This window comes from Syngnathoides biaculeatus, chromosome 13, assembly GCF_019802595.1.
Source record: "Syngnathoides biaculeatus isolate LvHL_M chromosome 13, ASM1980259v1, whole genome shotgun sequence".
In the NCBI taxonomy this organism is placed as follows: Eukaryota; Metazoa; Chordata; class Actinopteri; order Syngnathiformes; family Syngnathidae; genus Syngnathoides; species Syngnathoides biaculeatus.
This window is the reverse complement of record NC_084652.1, coordinates 1,179,059-1,201,356: the sequence shown is the minus strand read 5'-3', so window position 1 is coordinate 1,201,356 and position 22,298 is coordinate 1,179,059. Positions and strand designations below refer to the sequence as shown.

General features: G+C 44.1%; 1 protein-coding gene across 11 annotated transcripts in view; it reads right to left on the bottom strand.

The window, feature by feature from the left end:
• Positions 1 to 370: 370 nt before the first annotated feature.
• Positions 371 to 22,298, bottom strand: part of obscnb (obscurin, cytoskeletal calmodulin and titin-interacting RhoGEF b) — a 58,634-nt gene continuing 36,706 nt past the window's right edge. For 5 of the 11 annotated variants that reach the window (XM_061839261.1, XM_061839264.1, XM_061839268.1 and 2 more), the window contains 35 exons: positions 21,706 to 21,984; positions 21,336 to 21,593; positions 20,860 to 21,126; positions 19,726 to 19,998; positions 18,193 to 18,459; positions 17,484 to 18,032; positions 16,704 to 16,994; positions 14,764 to 16,077; positions 14,354 to 14,635; positions 13,925 to 14,006; positions 13,717 to 13,838; positions 13,446 to 13,643; positions 13,329 to 13,361; positions 12,593 to 12,691; positions 12,239 to 12,457; positions 11,470 to 11,503; positions 11,332 to 11,384; positions 10,437 to 10,535; positions 10,003 to 10,059; positions 8,555 to 8,694; positions 8,283 to 8,483; positions 8,118 to 8,194; positions 7,869 to 8,039; positions 7,638 to 7,797; positions 6,625 to 6,741; positions 6,391 to 6,555; positions 5,970 to 6,128; positions 5,717 to 5,894; positions 5,278 to 5,391; positions 5,033 to 5,200; positions 4,838 to 4,940; positions 3,761 to 3,890; positions 3,568 to 3,658; positions 3,440 to 3,482; positions 371 to 2,295 (listed from right to left, as the gene is read on the bottom strand). In XM_061839261.1, coding sequence (XP_061695245.1) covers positions 1,242 to 2,295; positions 3,440 to 3,482; positions 3,568 to 3,658; positions 3,761 to 3,890; positions 4,838 to 4,940; positions 5,033 to 5,200; positions 5,278 to 5,391; positions 5,717 to 5,894; positions 5,970 to 6,128; positions 6,391 to 6,555; positions 6,625 to 6,741; positions 7,638 to 7,797; positions 7,869 to 8,039; positions 8,118 to 8,194; positions 8,283 to 8,483; positions 8,555 to 8,694; positions 10,003 to 10,059; positions 10,437 to 10,535; positions 11,332 to 11,384; positions 11,470 to 11,503; positions 12,239 to 12,457; positions 12,593 to 12,691; positions 13,329 to 13,361; positions 13,446 to 13,643; positions 13,717 to 13,838; positions 13,925 to 14,006; positions 14,354 to 14,635; positions 14,764 to 16,077; positions 16,704 to 16,994; positions 17,484 to 18,032; positions 18,193 to 18,459; positions 19,726 to 19,998; positions 20,860 to 21,126; positions 21,336 to 21,593; positions 21,706 to 21,984 — 7,847 coding nt within the window. In that variant the 3' untranslated portion in view covers positions 371 to 1,241. Of the gene's footprint in view, positions 2,296 to 3,439; positions 3,483 to 3,567; positions 3,659 to 3,760; positions 3,891 to 4,837; positions 4,941 to 5,032; positions 5,201 to 5,277; positions 5,392 to 5,716; positions 5,895 to 5,969; positions 6,129 to 6,390; positions 6,556 to 6,624; positions 6,742 to 7,637; positions 7,798 to 7,868; positions 8,040 to 8,117; positions 8,195 to 8,282; positions 8,484 to 8,554; positions 8,695 to 10,002; positions 10,060 to 10,436; positions 10,536 to 10,560; positions 11,241 to 11,331; positions 11,385 to 11,469; positions 11,504 to 12,238; positions 12,458 to 12,592; positions 12,692 to 13,328; positions 13,362 to 13,445; positions 13,658 to 13,716; positions 13,839 to 13,924; positions 14,007 to 14,353; positions 14,636 to 14,763; positions 16,078 to 16,703; positions 16,995 to 17,483; positions 18,033 to 18,192; positions 18,460 to 19,725; positions 19,999 to 20,859; positions 21,127 to 21,335; positions 21,594 to 21,705; positions 21,985 to 22,298 lie in introns of those variants that run through there. The other 6 variants (XM_061839263.1, XM_061839266.1, XM_061839265.1 and 3 more) reach the window with 6 other exon arrangements.

The following is a 22,298-nucleotide window of genomic DNA, read 5'->3' as shown; positions in this document are numbered from 1 at the left end:
GGACAACACGGCGGGTGGGGCGTGTCCAGCCAGGGGTTCAGACATTGCGGCTATCTGATTGGCTATTATTGTACGAGTGATTGACGGGTCGGAAAGGCCCATTTGACATCAACACCATTTTCAAAAATTGAGACAAATTTTGGTGGACATGTAAAGTTCCACACTTAAATCAATCTACTTGCTGTAGTCGGTGCTGCTGTTTCTGTTATCAACAGAGTTATGCTTAAGCATTGTAACTAATTATTGTTTGTGCGCATCCAAGTGAAATAACAACACGAACAATTTGTAATCTTTTACAAACATGGAAACATTTTTTTTTAATATTCAGATTCAAACACATTTGAAACACAAACATGTTTTTCCTTCAAAAACAAATTTATAGTACAAGCAACTACAATCTTTTGAGTGTTAGGACACCAAACTACACAAAAGCCCTCATTTTTTAATGAAGAAGGGCTTCAATCCCTTGAAATTGAAATACTCACCAGTGCTTTGGAAAAGTCAAACCATGCAGTCAATCATCTAAATGGACTGAACACAACCCTGTGAGTTTGCGTCATTGCAATGCATGAACAGACTCAGATGATCATTGCACTATTAACGGGCGCAACGCTTGGGTGGGAGTATATCCTGTTCAAATCAACAAGCAATAAATACCTAATTCATACCACAATGCTACCTATAAATTTATGTGTTAATGCATAATGCGTCAACTCAAATTTAGTTTCCGCATAAAGGTTTTGCCTGTGATTGTTTGGTGTCTCACTTGCTTGCCCAAAACAGGACAAGCGGTTAATACGACAGATACATGGATTGTAATTTTTTTTTTTGTTTACAAAAAGGTGTTTGATTTTATGGGATGGGGTCTTTCTGAACGTTCTGAATTCCTGCAGTGCCCGTGTTGCATTAATCAGAATATTGTTAACATGACTTGGATGTGGTGCGCGCTTTAATGTCGTAGGAGCTTCAAGACACACCAGATTAGAAAGTTGATGAATTTGTGATGTTAATTATCATTCCACTTGAGACTAGATCTGGGTTTTTTTTTTTCGTCAGTTACAGAAACAAAAAGGTTTCTGGTCCACGGTTCGGTTTGACTAAATCGAAGATGACGCGATACCATGTGACTGGAACAAATATTTTGTCATTTGGAATGGTTCGTATAGATACTGAAAGTTAGGAGAGGACGTGAACCGATGCTGTTTAAGACCAAGGAGGATTGCGGTGCGCAGAATTCAATGCTACTGGTTCTGGTTCTGATCGTCACTGATTTGGAGGGTGACCGGGTTTCCCACGGATGTATAGCCGTACGTCTGAGTTGATATTTTGGTTTTAAAGCTCCGCTGCCCGCCTTCCACCCTTTGCACTTCAGAGCAGTAAGAAGGCTTCACCTCTAGGTTCGCTTGGCTCACTTGAATGGGGACACGCCTTTCGGACGGGCTACCGCCCGTTTGCGGCACATTCGGTGAGAATAGAGTGCCGGGGAGATGCTCTCGGAGGCGACCGAAGAATCCGCCCCTCTGCCTCGGGACCACGACGGGGCGTCCCACGTTGAGGAGCACTGGCTGTCCCACGGTGGAGCCGCCGACCTCCCTCTGGAGCACAGAGATCTCACAGGGCTTCTCGTCAAGACTGTAGCTGCTGGATCTGTAAGATTCTCCTTCCTCCGGGACGTAGTCCTCCAAGTCTTCCAGTGCAAGAACACGACCTCCGCGGGTTGGCATCTTTGCGTCCTGCTTTCCGCAAAAGTCTTCGTCATCATCACTGGGTTCAAAGATGGCAATTTGGTGATCCTCCAGGTCTTCGGTAAGAACAGAGGAGAGCTCCAGTGGATCTCTTGAAGCAGAGGGCGCCTCCTCTTCCTCCCAGGAGAGCGTCTGGCCGCTGGTGCTGCCACCCAGCTCCACCAGGTTGTTGTTGGAATTGTTTGCATTGGGGTTATCTGGAGGGGATCTTTTGGGCCTCGTAGGAGTGGTCGAGCGGTCCGAGATGGCGGGCGACACACCCCTCCTCCTGGACAGCCTGGGAGACTTATTGACCTTGTACTCGATCACTTCCTCCACTTCCACCCAACGGGGCTTGCTTTCTGCGACACTGGCGCCCTCTGCACCCTCAGCCTCCGTGACATAGAAGGATGGCACGGCGCTTTTTCTGGGAGCGGCCATCCTCCTGGTCTTGGTGGTGGAGGTCTCCGAGGAGGTCATCTCCGAGCGGTGGGCTCCAGTGACGGTTACGCCGGGCGACTTGTGCCTCCTCATTCGCGGGTTCTTCACCACTGTGGTGATGGTCTCCTCACTGTTAAATAAACCACCGCCATTTACATTATTGAAGCCATCCAAGAGGACTCTGCCCTTGGTTACGTGCAGTTTTTACACAGCAGGCTCAAGCATGGGAGGGATGGTGTCGGCCTTCAAGCAAGCATGTGGTTGAATGTGACTGGCGGTTCTCCAAAATGCGAATGATGTCACGAAGAAGCAAGCACGCCGTGTCAGGATTGTCAAACATTTAAGATGGTGGTTAGATTTGAAAGCACCCGGGCGAGCACAGCCCACCCTTTCGTCACTCTCGCAGATGAGTTGTTAGCGCTCGCTCATACTTTACATACCACAAATGTGAGTCACAGTCAAAATGAACTCAACACTGCAAGTTTAGGACAAAGACAGTGAAACATCTCAAGGTAGCAGAATGAATCTTTTAGCTTTTTGTGGATTTTTTTTGGCAACTTCTTCCAAAAAGAAGGAGCCTCAATAAGGGCTGATAAGGGAAGAATTAAGGGGGGAAAAAAGCGGAATTTTCTATCTGGTGGGAAATGGACAAACCAGTTTTTAAAAAGTGAACATCCCCACATAGGACAAGGGGGAGAAAAAAATCTGACCCAATTGTTGTAATGTCTGGTACTGACTAAATACTGCGGGAGTGTTCCAAAACCTTCATCAAGCTACGTGTTGATTTCTTTTTACACAAAAATGACAGCACTTGTCCTCACTGTGGTTGCCGTCACGCTGGCGAGAAGGTGGGTGGACCCTGAACTGGTCACCACCCATTTGCAAGGCACGTATAGACATTCACACTTTCAGAATCTTCAATACGTTCCGGAGAAAAAACACGCGGGCATGGGAAGAACCTACAAACTTCACACTGGGGAGGCCGGATGTGAACCTAGATCCTCAGAACTTTTATGTATTTTATGCATTATTATACAGTATAATGATTTTTTTTTAGCTTAGTTTTTTTTTGTAGCTTTTTTACGATAGACAAGAATGGAAAAAATTTTAGAATGACAAAATCTTGACCCTCAAACAAAATTTTCTATTTTAAATTATCCTATTGGAAAAACAGTTTTGACCTCGGAGGTTGCACCGTATCCACGTGCATGAGTAAATATTTAGATGTTGACAAGGCAAAAATAGAACGTACGTCATGCAGGGGTAGCACTTACATGATGATGGTTTTCTTTGGTATTTTTGTCTCCTGCTCGGTAACTGGACAGTAAGCAGAGGGAATATATTGCAGAGGTGTAATCAAGCAAAAATGTAAGACATCGGTAAGTACTGAGCCTCTTCTCACCTTCAATAACTACGGCCTGCTCATCAGCGGCAACAGTGGACGGAGGAACCAAGTCGGCAGCACACCTGGCGCTGCCAAGACGGTTGGACAGCTGGCAACAAAGAGAAACTCGCATTTAGAGACGACTAACCGAAATGTCGCCGCAAATAAAGACATCAAGAGCTTTGCAACGGTTGCATTCAGATGGGCCAACCTCACACTCGTAGTGTCCCAGGTCGCGATCTGTCACGTTCTTGATCACCAAGACCAAAACTCCACTGCGGAGCTCACTGTAGGTCTGATACTTTTCCTGGTCGCTCAGAAGCCGTCCGTCCTTGAACCATCTTGACCGTGCATATACACACACACACACACACACACACACACACACACGGAGACAATAGTTATTAATATTATTAACTTGCAAAAATTCAAGTTTGCTATCAAAATTGACAGTGCTGGGAGGTATGAAAGAAATAAAATCTTTGTTACTGTACTTAAGTCGGTTTTTCAGATATCTGTTCTTTATAACTTGTAACTGCGTACATTTGTAAACCGACATTTATACTTTCCACTCCTTTCTTTGGTAAAATAGGCTTGTTGAGCCTTTTCAAGGTGACCATGAAAAAAAAAAAACATGTCAATGCTGAGAATTAAAGTAAACCATGGTTGAGATTTCGATTCATTGAGATCTTAGTATCTTATGAGGTGGAAAAAAGACAGGCGCAACAGTGAAATGGAAGAAAAAACTGGAAGCATTAACTTCACTAGAGCAACAGATTCAGAAAAGCAAATGATTTTCTACCCAAGGCTTATTTATGAGAATTATTTGATGTTGTTGGTTACAAGAACGATTCGTGGCCGATTACTTGTATCATATCCAACTCTAAAATAATAATTAAAAAAATCAACAGTTTCTGGTGATTAAAATTCTCTAATCTTAAAAAAAGATACAAGTATCATCATTATTATGATTAGGTAACTGACATTTATTTTACTCAATTTGCAACATTAGCAAGCCGAAAGAAAAAGATGTTGGTACATGTAAATAAAAAATGGAAAATATGTGTGTGCAATTTTTTCCCCCCGTTGTGCCGAGATATACAATCTGCTATTTTATATAATAGACAGTAATACATATTTTTTAACTTTTACCCCACAGTAGTTTTATTTTTAGTTAAACCCAGTACATACCTTTATCAGAGTACTGTATTTCTTTTTTTACACACATTTCTGTACTTCTGCTTAAGTACGGAGTAGGAATACTTCTGCCACCTCTGAGCACCGGTACCTGATTTTAGGACTCGGGGCGCTCTGGATAACGCAGGTGAACTGAGCATCTTCACCGGTGACGCACACAGCATTCTTCATTTTGTTCACAAACCTTGGAGGCACTGCAGAGAAAAATTAATTACTCGTTAATAAGAACAAAAAGGCAGCGTGGGTCTTTTAAGTGTGTGTGTGTGTGTGTGTGTGAGGTGCTCACCTTGTACAGTGATCTTGCCCAGCGTGCTGGCGTTGCCGGCAGAGCTTGTAGCAAAGCACATGTACTGCCCCGAATCCTCTGCAGTCATGTTATCCAGGATGAGCGTGCAGGAGCCATCGGGGTCCTCAATGATGATGTGATGAGGGTCTGCCTCCACGATACGTCCGTCTACGACCGACGAAGTGATCAAAAGCGTTGGTGAAACAAGTTAAGTAGATGTTGTGGACGAGGAGGAAATGTCTTACCCTTGTACCAGGTGATGGCAGGTTTAGGGACTCCTGTGGCTTTGCACGCCAGTTTAACCGTCTGCCCGAGCTCAGCTGTGCAGTTTGCCAGAATTTCTACAAAGTCTGGAGGACCTACAAAAACAAATAGCAGTAAAAAAAAAAAAAAAAAAAAAAACCAAAGAGTTCATGAAAATGTCATAGATGTGTTATTAACCCACCTGGAAACTGTTAGAAATTGTAAAAAAAATACTTTGTGAGGTGGAGAGAGAATGTTCTACTTCAGCCTCATCGGTGTAAATGATAAAACCACATACAATAAAATTAAAGATATTAATTAACTGTACAGTAACCACCCTCTACTTCACGCTTCACCTATTGCGGCTTCAGTGCATCGCAGGTTTTTTTCACGCCCCCCCATTTACCGATGAAATGGAAAATACGGTTACGTTCGACTCACTCCAGGCAGGCATGCTGTATCTCTGCTGAAGTTCTCGGAGGTCTCTCAGCCACGAGTTCTTGATGGTCACCGTCCGGGCCTGCAAAGTGTACTTCCTCACGGAATCCTCACGTTCGTGCCAGATCTCAAAGGCGCGGTCGTCGCCCTCCACCGTGTCATTCACGTCGATGTTGTTCAGCTGCAGGAGAGTGCAGAAAAAAGTCCACGGCAGTCAGCGTGCGGACCAGGAGAGATCGCAACCATACATCGTTACCTTCATCATGTTCTTAAAGACGTATGCCTGCGTATCGATGTTGCTGTCTCTCTTTGATTTGCAGATGATGCAGTAGTTCTTAAAGAGGAAGACGTGGCGGTGGTGACCTCGAGAGGACGTCCTTATTCCAGGGGCTCCCTCCCAAACTTGGAAAGGTCCCTGCAACCAGGAACACATTAAGGAGAGACTAATGTTATCTACATCAATTAGTCAAAATGTTGGTTTTGTGGGCTAATCATTTTTCATTGTTTTTAACCAACAAACTTATTTTCCCTGACTAAAAATAATTAAAAAAAAAAAGTGACGATAACGAATCAAACGTAATAAAAGGAAAAGCATAAAACTGTGTTTTTCCAGTGAATACCTGGGAAGATCTTTAAAGGCTGAAGTCAAAAATAACAGTGGTCACTCATCTGTTTACCTGTCTGAGAGGCTCTCCTAATGCTTCAAGAGTGGCAGGGTAGTTCTCGATCATGGAGACGTGGTGGGTATTTTCAGAGCGTTGTGGCAGCGCGGACACCATGGCGTACGCTTCTTCCAGCAGGCAGCAGTTCTGGCCATTCCGCGCCTTGTTCCGAATGAGCTCCTGGCGACGTTTGAGGGTTTTTCGTTAAAACGGAGACGCTGCAGGACCACTATCACTACTGGACGTCACCTTGAGGAAAGCCTTGTACTTCTGAATCCTGTCCAGAGGTTGCAGCAGGTAGGCGTTGATACTGCGTATAGGCGGGCTAGCCGGGTCTGCTTCGGCCTGCTCCTTCGCTGTGTACTCCTTTGACAAGAGGGGCACGTTTTTTACAAATCTCGCAACGATTTATAACAACAATATTGTGTTTCAATATTACGAAGTGTCAGAAACAAAAGAAAAGTCCAGTAAACATTGATTTTAATCTACATATAACTACTGCAGTGCGTATTTAGTGCATGACAACTCGAGAATCGTGGCTGCGGTGAGGATATTTCATTGGTCTTCTGTGTTGTAATGTATGTTAAAAACATTTTTTTAAACATGGCGCATTTACATTTGTTTCTTTGTACCTGCAATAATGTCCCCTGGGTCAATCTAACAGTTTAATGTAAATTTTAAATTAGAGCATTGCCCTCACAAATCTCTGAAGCGTGTCAGAACAAGCACAAAAGTTTTGGGGTTTTTTTTTTTTGGACAAATATTAGGAGACTGGTTACATGAAGGAAAAAAAAAGTATATCAATTTGTGAACAGTGAATTGAATATGGAGAGGATTACTGTAAAATATCTTTTTACACAGCATCCAGTTTTCCATTTTCGATTGGAATTTTCTTCATTAGGGTTGTGAATGAGCGTGAGCTGTTACTAACTGACATTAGGTGGGGTACACCCTGGTTTGGGCAACAGTCAATCTCAGGGCACATATATGTATATAAAATAGCACATTAACATTCATAACTATGGACACTTAACATGCATACAACATTTAGAATGTGGGAGGAAAAAGGAAGCACAGGGTGAAGATGTAAACTGCTGCTGCTTTTACACGTCATTGATATCAAAACTTTTTTTTTACGTTTTTTTTTTATTTTTATAAAGTGATGTTGACAAAGTTAACGTGAAAAATAAATGTAATATTGCTCATTCTAACCCGCAGCATAACAGGAATGTTCAATAACAATGTGAAGTAAGCAGCGATACCTTGAAGAAGCGGTGCACCGTTTTTTCACTGACGGCACTTTCAGCCTGGCTCTGACCGACAAGGTACTGGAGATACTTCTCAAAGCCGTCCTTATTCTTCAGGAAGCACATGGCCACGTCGTCATCTGTCTCACAGTCATTTAACTTCGGGAGGAACGCCCTGCGATGTACATACGGGAAAGTCATTGCCACGAAAAAGGCCAACTGGTCGCTAAGAGGCGGCCAGCGTACCTGCCGTGGAAGTCCTTTAAGTCGTGGATGTTCCTAAAGATGGCCTCCCTCTGACTGCTGACGTCAGTCGGCGCATCAGGACTGTCGGCGTGCCTCAGGTGATGACACGTGAAGAAGTCCATCTCTTTGACGAACTCGGATTCGCCACCGATTATGTCCTGGATCAACTGGCTACAGAAGAAGAGAAATGGTGCTTAAGAGGCAGACCGGAGGTGTACTGATGATTAGATTTTTTTTTTTTTTTCTTACAATAACTTCTTCTTGTATTCTCCCTCAGACACCTCCTCTGCGCTCATTTCAGGCAGGTCGACCGTATCGGGAGAAAGCTGGTGGAAATACATATTCATCGTAATTATCAGACATATTGATGTGACTCCTCTTTGCTGAGACGTGCACTTTGGTACACAGGCGTACTTTCATCTTTTTGTCCAGGTAGGCAGGTGACACCCATCCTTGGCGGGATGGGGTCATCTTGGTGGGTTTGGTCCGGACGAGCCATTTGAGTGGGTGGGCCGAGTCCAGCACCTCCACGTACTGCCCCTCTTTCAAGGAGATGGATTCTTTTCCCGCCGCAATAGGATCATAATTGGCCGTCGCCACGTAGATGTCGAACATCTGTGCGCACACAGTCCCCGTCATTTTTCACTTATTACATTTTAGGCGTTCGTCATGCAGCAGCATTTCACCTCTCCCCTGGCGTCCCCCTCATCGGACTCAGACGAGGAGTCGGCCACGAGGGAGGGGGGACGAGAGCGACCGTGATGCGGGGAAGCCGAAGGCGTCTTGGTCTCGTCGTCGCTGTCGGCGCCTGGTACGCGCAGCGATGCTGGCACAGCAGGGAGGGCATGAAGGAGGAGTCACTTGTGATGTTGAGGATTAGTGCAGGTGGTAGCAGCAGAGTTGAAGATGAGCTGTTAAGCACCAAATGACTCTACTGCCATTTTCGCATGCTAATCAGGTGAATCCATCCATTGATTCCCATTTCTGAGCCGCTTATCCTCGTGAGGGTCGCGGGAGTGCTGGAGCCAATTCCAGCTGTCGTCGGGCAGGGGGCGGGGTACACCCTAAACTGGTTGCCAGCCAATCGCAGGGCACATCGAGACAAACAGCCACACTCACAATCACACCTAGGGGCAATTTAGAGTCTCCAATGAATGCATATTTTTGGTTTGTGGGAGGGAATCGGAGTGCCCGGAGAAAACCCACGCAGGCACGGGGAGAACATCCAAACTCCACACAGGCGGGGCCGGGATTTGAACCCTGGTCCTCAGAACTGTGAGGCCAAGTCTCTACAGCTGCACCACTGTGCCGCCTACAGGTAAATAATCACTGTATAGATTTATGAACGCAGATGGAAATAACAAAAAAAAACAAATGCCTTCATCGCGAATGGAACCGGATTTGGCTATTTAAACAAGCATGGGGGGGGGGGGAGCAAACGCATGACTTCAAGGCAGTAGAATCACGTTACTTAAACCAGTCAATCAGGAAATTAAAAAAATTAAAAAGCCTAGAAAAATAAACCATGTATACAATGTAAATAATAAACAGTAAAACGATATAATATAGTAACATGGTAACTATATATTAATGATAATTAAAATTATCAAGTATATTACATAGCATTATAAAGATGATTCAAAAATCCACTTTATTATTACATATAATAATCAGTCAGTAAAGAAGGGAATGATAATCAAAATTCCCAATAAAATAAAATCAATATATTTCATAATGATACATCCTCATTACATCCAGTATATGCAAACGTAAATGTTTTTATTTATTAAGAAGATAGCACACCACAATTACGGTCTGAGGTTAATAATGCACCTTTTCAAGTTCGATCTTCCAGTGAGTCCCTCACAAAAATGATTTTGCAGCGTCTACGTTCTTGCGTTAGTCACAGCATGCAAGTCAAAACTAAGCTCGACATCAACAAAGGCCCTACGGTGAGTATCTTTTCAACCTAAATTTCATTACAAAGACATCTGAAATGACAAGCCATTTACATCTTGGACTACAACATGAATTGAATAATAATTCCTCTTTGCTTCATTGACAACATCATCATCATCATCATGAACAAATGTCTGGATATACTGCATAATATTGGATGCATTTTAATACATACTGGTAGTTTTGGGCCAAGATTTCATCCACTGGAGCACTTCGTGATTCTGTGTGCTGTCTGAATAACAAATTCATGATTGGATGAGTATTTGACGGATGCTATTAATAAAGTGAACGCATTTTAAGTGGTGAAGAAGTGGTGCTTCAACAAAGCAAGATTGGCTCGAAAGTAGTCAACACGTCAAACATGCAGAGACACAACACCGCACTCGTTTACTGCTGTTACATGCATACACATTTTCCGGAATTAAAGCAAAAACCAAGCTTCAGAAGAGACAAAAAGTGAAAAATACTTGTAGCACGTACCGTATAATTACAACAATAGTCATGTCTAAGAAATGTGATATTATAATGCTCACATTTCTCAAATATACCCAATACCACATCTTATGACTGCGTAAACAAAACAGTCCATGACGTACAGTAGAAACGCACCTTGCGTAATCTTGGCCGATACCATTTCAGTGATCTGGGAGGTGAGTTTCATGAGGAATTCCTCGGAGCCGACTTCTCCGAGATATGACATTTTAGTCTCTTCAAAACAAAGCGCAAAACACTGTAAGTTTGAATTGGCACCGCATGGGGTTCGAGTCACGCAACTGAGATTTATTTATTAATGCTCTCAAGTGTCACATTTGGCATATGTGTCATGGCGTCGTATGGAGAAGAAAAAAAAACGTGACATTGTTTTGGATATCGCAAGACTGGGACTTTCCCAAATACAGTATATTTTGAAGCTCTGCCAACGGGAGTGCAGCATTATTATACACAAAGATGTGCCTTGCCCACGTCAGCTTGACGTCCTTGAAATCCACCCACTGGCGATGTACAGTATACACATCCAAACAACACAAAGAAAACATAAAAAAAAATACTATACATCTAAACAAAAGTGAACGCACTGACAAAAAAATTATAGAGTACTGTAAATATGTTACATGCAGTTGAGTGTGAATCATGAAATAAGTTGGAAAATGGAAGAATGAGAAGCTTTCCCCTCAGTTAAAACCATGGGAGGGGGAGTCAGCCAATGCCACTTAAACAGTATTTGGATGATTTATGTATTTTGTTTAATTCTACATTGCCACTGGCTGTTCTTGCTGTCAGTGTAAACAGTATTGTACATATTGTAATATTGAACATCTGTCACTTCAAATGGACATAAAAATAGACAATCCCCCTACAAAAATGGATCCAGGTATTAAATAATAAATGGTCGCTTGGACTTGCAGTGTAAATCTAGCACAAGACATAGAGAACTGTTATTTAGAGTGATATGAATAAACCAGGTAAGATGATCAAATGTACGGCGTACAGAAGTCGTGCTTACCCTTTCCCCTTTTTGCATCTTCCTCTGGTGGACTGACAGTAATCCCGAGGACTCTGATGAAATTAAAACCATTTTTTAGTTGCCTCCATTTATATTTGCCATTTTTTTTTAGAAACGAAACTGAAAAATAAAACGTACTCTGAAGCTTTGGTCTCTTTCTTTTGTGGCGGGGCTGAGGGAAAACAGGAACCAGTACACGTGAGAATAATGAGACGTCGTTACCACTTTTGTTTGATGGTTTAGACCAGGGGTGCCCAGACTTTTTTACCCTAAGATCTATTTCTAAAGCATCCAGCCTCTCACAATTGACAGGAAGGGGGGGGGGGGCGTTTTTTTTTTGGTTGTTTTTTAGAATGACCAATGATGAACTAGAATGACCAAGTCACAAAGATCTGCCCACTCCAAAAATGCAAAACATATTTATTTTAAAGTATATTGAGGATACTTTATGTGTAAATGTTTGAAGTTCGAAGATGCCGTTCCACATTTCACTACACTGGCAGATGACGCAAACGCACATCAAAAAATGACATCATGAAAAAAAAGTCCGCCTCACATTCCGTATGAAAGTGAGACGTTTTTGTCTTCTTTACTGCGCCATCCATATTCACGTTTGTTAAGACTTCTTAAGCGAGACCTTAAAATAGGGGGGGGGGGGAACTCACTGACAGCGCGTTTTCCTGTACTGCCATTGTTTGCCCATGCACGGTGAGCTAAAGTTAAAAAAAAAAAATACGACTGATGTCTTTTTTTTTTTTGCACGCCGTCACGATCGACCAAAACTGCCTCGCGATCGACGCATTGAGCACCCCGGGTTTAGACATTTCTCTGGAAAAAACATTGGCTGAACTTTACAGTCAATTGAGGGACCACTTTTGGTTGGTGATTTTTAATGTTTTTCCCTTACCGTCATCCACCTCGAGGTGGGCGGTACAGATGGACTGCCCCGCTTTATTAGTGGCAATGCAGGTGTAGGCACCGGTGTACTCCATTCCGACATCCATCAAGATGAGGCTGTGCTGGCGGCCTGAGCTTGCTACTTTGTAACCTTTGGTATCCGGCTTGATCCACAGCACCTCCTCCATCGATTCCTCCTTCAGCCAGGAGACCATTGGAGTGGGAGAACCTAAACGATACGTGCATGTATTTTAATTGTATATATTCACGTAATCCACGCAATTGAGAAGAGATTCAAATTTGCAAGATAGAAGAGTACAAAAAGTGTGTCCAAATAATAAACGTTTAAACGTGGCGTCCAAACCTTCAACTTTGACAGAAAACGTGATGCTGGCTCCTTGTTTCACTTTTCTGTTGCTGAACCTTTCCAAGAAACGTGGCGGCACCAACGGCTCACGGGAGTCTGCGGCGGTACAGTTCGCCATAAATTATTCAATCATACTTTGTATTGACGAGAATTATTTGGAAAAAAATGAGATGAAAGCCAAATTTGAAACGACTTGATTTTGCTATGCCATCTGTCGTGCGCAAAATATTAATTTTTGTTGAATATCATTTTCCACCCAACCATTTTCAACAGCAGCCTTCATATTACACCTGGATTTATCTCCAGCCAATTACAGCGCACGTGCTGTGTATAGAAGCATTCATATTCATTTATGATATTTCTCATATTTAGTCTCTCATGCATGTATAGTTGACAACGTGGAAACGTACATTCACACACGCACACATCAACGGTGAATCGAGATTCCAACCCAGAATCCAAAAATTGTGAGCAACATTGGTGGATGTGGGCAAAGATTCTAGTAGTAATTACTGTATAAATACATGATTTTTCCTCAAAATAATCAGAATGGATTTATGTCACTCCAACTAAAGGTACTGAAAACATCTTGGTGTGAAAAATTGGTTATATGCCCTTCGGTGTACCCCAAAAATCAGCTGAGAAAGGACAATCTGTGTTTACAATAAATGGCTGGATACACAGATTTGTTTTCTCCATCACTGTAAGCACAAACAAATAAATATGAAATTACCTTTCACATCTTGTGGTAGGATCTCCCCTGGGTCTGAAATGAAACACAGTTGTTCTCAATATTTACAACTATTCAGCATAAGCATCTCATTTTGTATTCATATCCAGTCATACGCACTTAGGACAATGAGTCGGGCGGAGGAGTAAGCGGAACCTGCCGCGTTACTAATGTAGGCCGAGTATTCCGCCATGTCCTCTTTCTTCACCTCCAGGATCTCCAGACTGTGAACGTCTTGCTGCGCTAAAAGTGAAATCCTTTCGGAGGCACGCAGCGGGTGGCCATCTTTGAACCAGTACACTCTTGGTTTAGGGAAACCTAGAAACAAAAGACTAGATGACGGTTACATAAACCGACAATTTCTTTACACTTTTCAGCGTGGACCGTATACCTTTTACCCTGAGTTGCATTTTAGCCATCGGTGAACCTGGACTGGCGTGAACATCGTGAAGTTCCTCTACGACTTGAGGCATCTGATCATCTTCCGTCACAGACTCAAAGGTCTCAGTCTCCCTGCTCGGAAAATGACAACATCAGTTGCTAATCAATGAATCGGATGCACGGTGTCTGATTGTTTAATGCTAACGACACATCATCACCTGGACAAGTAGCCCTTGGCACTGATGTAAGACGAAGTTTCAGTGGCATCTGCCGCAGTGTCATAATCGGAACTGCAAGACACTGATCGAGAAGGTAGATGAGTTAAAACTGTGTATGAGTGTACAGATTGTTGGTATCATTGGCAACTTGTTAGCTCAAAGTCCTGAAAACGGTTGAGGCAAAGGCAGTGTAAACAGATTTGTCTGATACACAGATTAGCATTAGCTCCTGATAAACGTTACACACTTAATTGCTCGGTTAAGTTATCCATGTGATTGGGGGAGAAATGCGGCTGTATTCCTGAAAGTGTGCCACTCTTAAGTCCTCATGGTACTGAAATAACCCAAGCTTGTCGGAATGTGAAATACTCATCAAAAACCTACACTAATTATGTTGTGAAGTTATCATTTGTTTGTTGTCAAACTCACTGTCAACCCTGAGTTCCGCCCTGGTGGCCGCAATACCGCTGCTGTTTTCCGCCGTGCAGCGGTAAACGCCCATGTCAGTGGGCAAGACGGCGGTGATTATAAGCTGATGGCAGCCCTCCTGGTCCTCGTTGATCATGTAGTGGTCATTCTCCTCCAGCACTTTGCCGTCTTTGTACCAGCGGACAGTGGGCGAAGGCTTGCCGATCACCACGCAGTCGAAACTGACTGGGTAGCTTTCTGGCACGTCCTGATTTTGTAACTCAGTCAAGAAGACGGGAGCGGCTGGAGGAGGGAAAAAACCCAAAATTTCGTTTGACCGAATGCTACCGTCTTTATGATTAACATTATTTTTGTAGGCCCACAACATGAAATAATGATAAGGAAAAATAGATAATATCCTTAAAACCCACCAGGAGCTCTAGACAGGAACGCGGGTGGTTGTTTTTCTTGAGTGGGCGTTTGCGTACCATCTTGAGTGTATCCCAACTTCCTAATCCGCAGCTCTACTTTGAGATGTCCGGCCTCCAGGATGGTGGTCTCCACGGGGACTCCGTGGATCGTGAACATCTCCTGGAACCTCTTTGACGCCACCTCTGCCTCCGAGCGTGCGTTAAAGCGGATGTAAATGTAAGTGTCGTCCTCGCGGTAAGAGTGGGGATCCGGAGGGCAGAGGTCTCCTTCATCCGCGCTGACGAAAGGCTCTTCCTCCACGTCTGGTGGGAGATGCGTACGCAGCAGCCGGCGGAGACGTCTGCTCGCCTGTCTCAGCGACTCGTCCATCTCGCTGCCTGACGAGCTGTCAGGCTCGCTGTCTGCGCTGTAGCCAACTGTCAGTGGACGCCGCCCGGACGATTCTCTCACCGTTCCTACGGTTACCTTACCGCTGTGAGAGATGACTCCAAACTTATTGGTGACCTCACACGTGTACACACCCGTGTCCTTTGTGGCGATGGCAGTGATGACCAGGGAGCACGTGCCATCATTGTAGATGTCGATGTGGTGATGCTTGCCGTCAGACAGCTGTTCTCCATCCTTCAGCCAACGCACCTTATCGGGTTTAACATCTGCCACACATTCCAGACGTATGGTGCCATTTGGCTCTTTCGTCTGGTCTTTGAAGACCTCCTTGAAGACAGGTCGCATATCCTTGCGTGCCTTGTAGCCCTTGAAGGCAGCTTGGATCTTGATGGCAGCTTCTCTGAGCTCTGGCTCATCTTCTTTGCTGATCTCCAGCGTGTCAGTCTCCTGTGTTGACACCTGTTTTGTTTCAGTCCCCTGAACTGTAGTCGTTCCCTGGTCAGACATCTGGAAGTGTTTAAAGAAACGTTCTGTGGCTAGTGTCTGGTTGTCAGAGCTCACAACCGTGGCTGAAGACTGAAGCTGGCTGCTTTTCTTAAGGTAAGACACAAGTGAAGAACTGGCAGAAGTGGACTCCTCAGAGCTGGTGTACAACTTAGACTCAGTCTGTTTCTTAGTCTGCTCCTTCTGTGCTGGCTTCATCTCTAGATTCTCAGAAGCGCTGCTCTCCTTCTGCTCTGTTTTCTTTTGGCCACCTTTATCATCCTCTGAGTATTCAGTGATGGAGTCTAGAGTGGGTTCGCGACTCATGCGCCTTTTCTTGGCAGAGGCCTCCCAAAGTTCATGTAGATCTCCTTCTTCAGCAGCCTCTGGGGGAAGACAGGGCTGTACTAGTTGCTCCGACTCAACTTCTTTTTCGTCTGATTCTATGGACAAACATTTTTTTTCAATAAAACCTTCGCAGCATTCATACAAACAATGCAGTTTTAAACAATAGTGGACCATGCATTTGGTACCTAGGCTTTCTTGGGGGGTGGGGTTGGTGGGGGGCACACAATTTTGACCTAACCAAAACCAAAAGCGAAAACTATGACATTAAATGAACTTTTTTTGTCTTGAAAAGCACTATAGTGTAATCCCAAACGGGTTGACACTGGCCCCGGGGTGGTTACCGGCCACCAAGTAGTTCCATCCATAACTTGTCCTAGCCGCTGCCTGGCTAGCTGCTTCAGGGAATCCTTGTCGTCCCCTTTCTTTTCACTCTTTCTCTTCTCGATGTATTCTCCACCAACAGTGAGATATACGTGGCTACAGCGGTCATGGCAATACATGTTTATGAGTGGGAACGTCAGTCACTGTAATTTGTGTACAATGCTCCAGCTCTTTGTAGTTCAGGTGGATTGCTTGCTATGCAGTTGGCTTTAATGTTCAAAGATTGTGATGAATTATGTCCATCTCCTTTGTTTATTACATTAACAAAGTCAGATTTAAGTCATAGATTTAAGCAAAATCCACTCTAGAAATTTTAGTGCTAAAACTGATATCCACTCACCCAGACGCACAGTCTGAGGAAGCTCAACGGGCTCTCCTACGCCGGCTCTGTTGATGGCCGCCACTCTAAACCTGTAGCCGGTGCCCTGGATTAGATTTTCTACCAGAAACTCGGTGTTGCACACAGGAGTGGAGTGACACGGTAGCCAGAGACCACTGTCTGCCTGCCTCGACTCCACTTTGTAGCCCAGAATGGTACTGCCTCCGTCATGTAGGGGAGTGAACCAGGAAAGAGTGACCGTCTGCGTGGTCTTGCTGAGGACCTCAGGGTCTTCCGGGGGGTCAGGTACAGCTGTGATGAGAGTGGAGTAGAAAGGAGCGGTAATTAGAAGTAGATTCTCACCACACAGAGACAAGGACTAACACTGGTTGTGTGAATTTTCTTCAGCAAATTAAATACATTTCTGCCGCCACATTTTCAAACAATTCAAACCATCGAAATATTCAACTTCTTCTGGACATCCTAGGAACTTATTTTTTTTACATTTCACGAATTCCCACTTTTTCCACAAGACACAAAACAATCCAAATTGATGGAGAAAATCAATAAATTAAAATCCATCCTTGAATTTTGCTTTTTGAATTTTCAATGTCTCATATTCTACGTATGATATAATCCATATTGTATCCATACAGGATTTCAATTCATTTCTCATTTGTACAGAAATTGAAATTGCTAGATTACTTTATTCTCTAGTGGAAAAAAAAAAAAAATACTATTGCTGTTGTAATTCCAACGTGGTGACAAAAACAAGATGAAGTAAGCAATTAAAATACTCACTAATAATGGAGAGCTTGGCCATTGAAAGAGCATCCCGGGCCGCGAACGTGATTTCCTGCTGGGGCATAAGCGGTGCCTGCCTAAGGATGAGGCGATAGCGACATCCGTCGTTCCTCGCCGTCCACAGGTCGCCGGATTTGAGCTCCACTCCGTTGGCGTACCAGACAACTTCTGCCGTGGGTACGGGCTCGGTCAGCTCCACACAAAACTCCACCCTCTCTCCGACCGTAGCCACCATGTCCTCCAGATGCCTCTTCACGCCCAGCTGCCACCCTTTGACGGCGAGCTGGGCAGATGAGGTCGCCGTCCCTGCCCTGAAGGCGACTACGCAACTGTCACTAATGCACAGCTCTTTGAGGAGGAGGAGGTGACGACGGCCGCTCTCGAAGGACACAATCTCGGCTTTGGGGGATTCCTTCACCGGTTTGCCATCCATGAGCCACTGGCAGTCTTTGTTCTCTGGGCGAGACAAGGCACATTCGAACAAAGCTTCTCCTCCATCAAAGGTTTCTGCATTCTCCAGGCCTTGGACGATATTGATGGGTTTAGCTGTTGGGTAAGAACAAATAAGAGACCAAAATGGGTGACTTTGACTTTGGTTCTTTGGACACTGTAGCGAAGACCAGCAGATAAGTCGATAGCACCGCAGAATTAACAGGTAGGAGACTCCCTGAAGACCGGTGCTCATTCCATGTGGAGGAGAGCTCACCTTCCACATGAAGCGAAGCAACCACACGGGTCCCCTCCGCCTCACAGGAGTATGTGCCCCTGTCTCCGGCACACACGCGGTTAATGTACAAGCGAGCCACAGTCCAGTCCTGCTCCACTACCACCCTGCGGCCATCAGGCTGCAATGGCTGCCCGTCTTTCTTCCACTCAGCCTTCACCGGCCTCGAGAACTGACAGATGAACTCGGCCGGTTGGTTCTCGACCACCCTAAGGTCCTCCATGTCGTTCACCACTTCGACTGTGGGATCTGGGGTTGAGTTCAGGTGTTACAGGGTCAGGGCAGTGCCTCAGGGCTGATCGTATTTGTGCAGAACATGCCAACACTGGGCTTCATAACCCCCAAAACATTTTAAAGTGAGTGATGTTAAGGATTGACCTGACAATTAAGTCAAAAAGCCAAAAAATGATCCAGAGACTATGGTTAAAGTTGGCAATGACAAGTTTAAGGCCAGTTTAAATTCAAAAGGATGGTTCACAAAATGTTAGAGAGGGAGGTGTGCTTTCAGGTTAAGAGCATTTGGTCAAATGGTGTCATAAGTAAAAGTGAGTCATGGAAAGCAACACGCCGGAATGGATGTGTGGAGCAGCACTGCACTGGCTGGAGGCATTTTCTAAATTCTTTTTTTTTTTTTTCATGACTAAATCCTCAATACAGTTTTCCCACACATTTTAGATTCTGCAAACTTCCTTGAAGAGTGAACGTCTGCAAATATCGGGCACCCTAGGATGGTTCTAGAATTGAAATTAAAAGCTAAACAGTCCCTCACTCTAAACACATTCTTGACATATAAATGCACACACTGTATAATATGATTTATTTCTGTATTATTTTTGTATTTTGAAGGTATTTCAGTTTCAATTATGGCATGAATATGAACTCTTTGCAATGATGTCTGCATGTACAGTATGTATGTAGTGTACTAAACTTTATGACCAAAAGAGGGCAAGCGGAGCGAATTGAACCAAAAATATTCAGAGGAAGTTAATCAAACATAAATGCAGCCATGAAGGAATTAGAATGAGATCTGCCATCTTTTGTTGTTCCACACCCAGATGCAAGAATAAAAGTGAAGGTCATGCAACAACAACCGATAGATCGAATATAGAATTGTACGAACTCCCGCGGAAAATCATAATCGACATTTGCAGATTTGAAGTGAAACCCTGAAAAATGACAAGCTTTACGTTTTGTGACTTCTGGGGCAATTGACTGGCATTTCCGCTGCATTTGAACTAGAATTTGAAGTAGAATTTATGTATTTTAAGTAGATTAACCACTACAATTTAATTTATTTGAACATTATTTTAAAATGAAACAAAAATAAATAAAAAATAAAATAAAATCATAATAAAATGAAATGAAATTTAAAAAAAAACACTTTTTAATTAGAATAATGTCATTAAAATAAATTGTATTTCCATTTTATTAAATTTAAAATGTATTTCAGCAGGGCATAAAAAGGAATCTCTGATTTGTCTCATGTTCATGTCCACTTTGCATATCCAGCGGTACCTTTGACAAGGAGCTTGGCCGCTGAGGTTAAACTGCCAGCTTTGAACATGACAGTGCCCGAGTCATCTGTGGCCAGGTTCTTAAAGGTGAGCGTGTAGACGTTGCCCTCGCTCAGGCCTATTTCGCTAAAGGGGCCAGTCGTCACCAAAGTGCCGTCCAGCCACCACTGCACCTTGCCGGGCGCCTGGCCGGACAGCTGGCAAGAGAAAGTTGCCCATTCCCCGACAAAAACGTCGACGGCCTTAAGGCCGCACACAATGCGGACCTCTTTCACTGTTGAGTGAAAATGAAGATATAGGCAAAACTTGAGCTACTGACATTTTCATTACACGAGTACAGGGGTTCCTCGGTTTATGATGGAATTCCATTCCTACAGTGGCGAAAAAGCACAAATTCTTAAGTTGGGACGCAACATAGCGTCAATGATCGCCAAGCTATGCTATAGTCTGAATTATAGTAAATATTGGTATTAAAAAGAAAACAAAACAAGGAAAAACAAAGTGCAGGGGAAACTGAATGTGCCTTCTCGTGCCCAGTGACGATGTAAATTTGAGACTTTGAAAGATTACGTCGGCACAGTCATAAACGGTCATAAACCAAGGTTCCACTGTATTATCTTGATTAGATGTTGTCATTTTTAGCCAAACAGCAGAAGTGCACACCATTATCCAAATCTGTAGTGACAGTTATCATTTCATTTGCAAGGGACACTTGTAAGAAACAGGAAACAGGTATGAAACTGTGAATTGGGTAGAAATTAGCACCACCTTGTGGACAAACATGAAAGTTAAGACAGGGACACCTTGGTTTACAACAGAGTTTCTATGGCAGCCACCTTATCCAAATTTGCACAGTATGATATCAGAAAATGCTACAAATACAGTAAATATTTAAATACAAATAGCTTAAGGCCATTAAAATAAGACAATAAAATGAAAATTAGCAATTCCAGCAATGACTGACAGTGTCCCACATGACCACTTTTTTTTTTTTTTTTTTTTTACAGTGCAGTGCAAACTACTTCACTGCGGGCCATTCGTAACTTTGAAACCTCTTTTGTTGGTAGAGTCGTAAAACGAGGAACTCCTGTAAAATAACACAAAAGACAGAGCGAACACTATTTCAATACGCTACCTTGCACTGCGACAGAAGCGGTGGTGAGCTGATCTCCGGCGTCACAAGTGTAGTAACCACTGTCGTCCGAAGCCAGGTTCCGTATACAGAGCTCTTGAATGCACCCTTCCTCACGGATTTCATACTTGTTACCGGGCGCAAGAACCACGCCACCCTTCCTCCACTCCACGCGGACTCTCGGCTTGGAGAGCTCGCAGCGGAGGGTGACGTCGTCGCCCTCGATGGCTTCCAGGTTCTCCAGTTCCTTCTTGAAGAACGCTGGGGCAGCTGGTCGGAATATGAAACAGGAGAGGAGGGCAATATCAAAATGAATGATCTCTGCTGTTGTGCTCCTTTAAAGGAGACTTGCATTGCAAATGGTTCAGTCTGTGAAATGCCTTGCCCGTGGGACAAGTGTGAAATTAGACAACCATGTAAATCCACCACAAGTGACTGACAGAAAATACATATTTCTTTTGAAGTAGAGTATTGTTTACCTTTCACAGTTATGGTGACGTCACACTGATCATCTCCCGTCTTGCAGGTGTACGCCCCCGCGTCCTCAGGCAGAACATTGTGCACGCGAAGCTGCTGGAATGCTCCGTTTTGCTTCAGGTCGTACTTGAGACCGGCTTTGACGACCGCGTCCTTTCTCATCCAGATCACCGACACATTGGGGTCAGAGATGCTGCAAGCCAGGGTGACGGTTTCCCCCTCTGACGCCGTCACGTTATGCGGCTTCTCTACAATAAGCACTGGAAATATGGGAAATGTCCAGTGTAACAATGCAGATATGCTTTGGTTATGACCGATCATTCAGCGGCATTTCCGTTTGCCAAGTCAAGTGTGGTCATTTCTGTCCTTTACCTTTTGGTTTCTCTTCCACCAGCAGACAAGCGACGCTTTTTTCTTCACCGACAACGAAGGCGACGTCTCCCGATTCATCGGTGGTCACCATCTTCAGAGACAAGCGGTGGACTCTGCCGTGGCTGGTCATTTGGTTCAGGTCGTTGTTCTGGAGGAGGTTGTCCGCGAGCCACCACTCCCCGTGGGTCACACCAGCGTGAGACAGCTCCACCTCGAAGACGGCGTCCTGCCCGGTTTGCACGGTGATGTCGTGCAGTTCCCGCGCAATGCGTACGTGCTCTGGGGACAAATGGGAGTTTAGCGACAAAGGACGACAAATAAATAAAATTAATATACCGTGAGCCCTCACCTATTTGTGGCTCATTATTCACAAATTCACCTATTTGTATTCGTTATTCTGTGGAAGCTCTCATCAGCTCATTTTTGAAAAACTCCCCTATTCGTAGTTATCGTGCTCTTGCCACATCTCATTCCTGTTGTCGTATCCAGGCCCAGTTTAAGGAGCACAATCCGGTCCCCCCCCCCTTTCGATTTGCCAAAACATAGTGATCGGTGTCACCGAAGTACGTTGAAGTGATACTGCTCAACTGAGA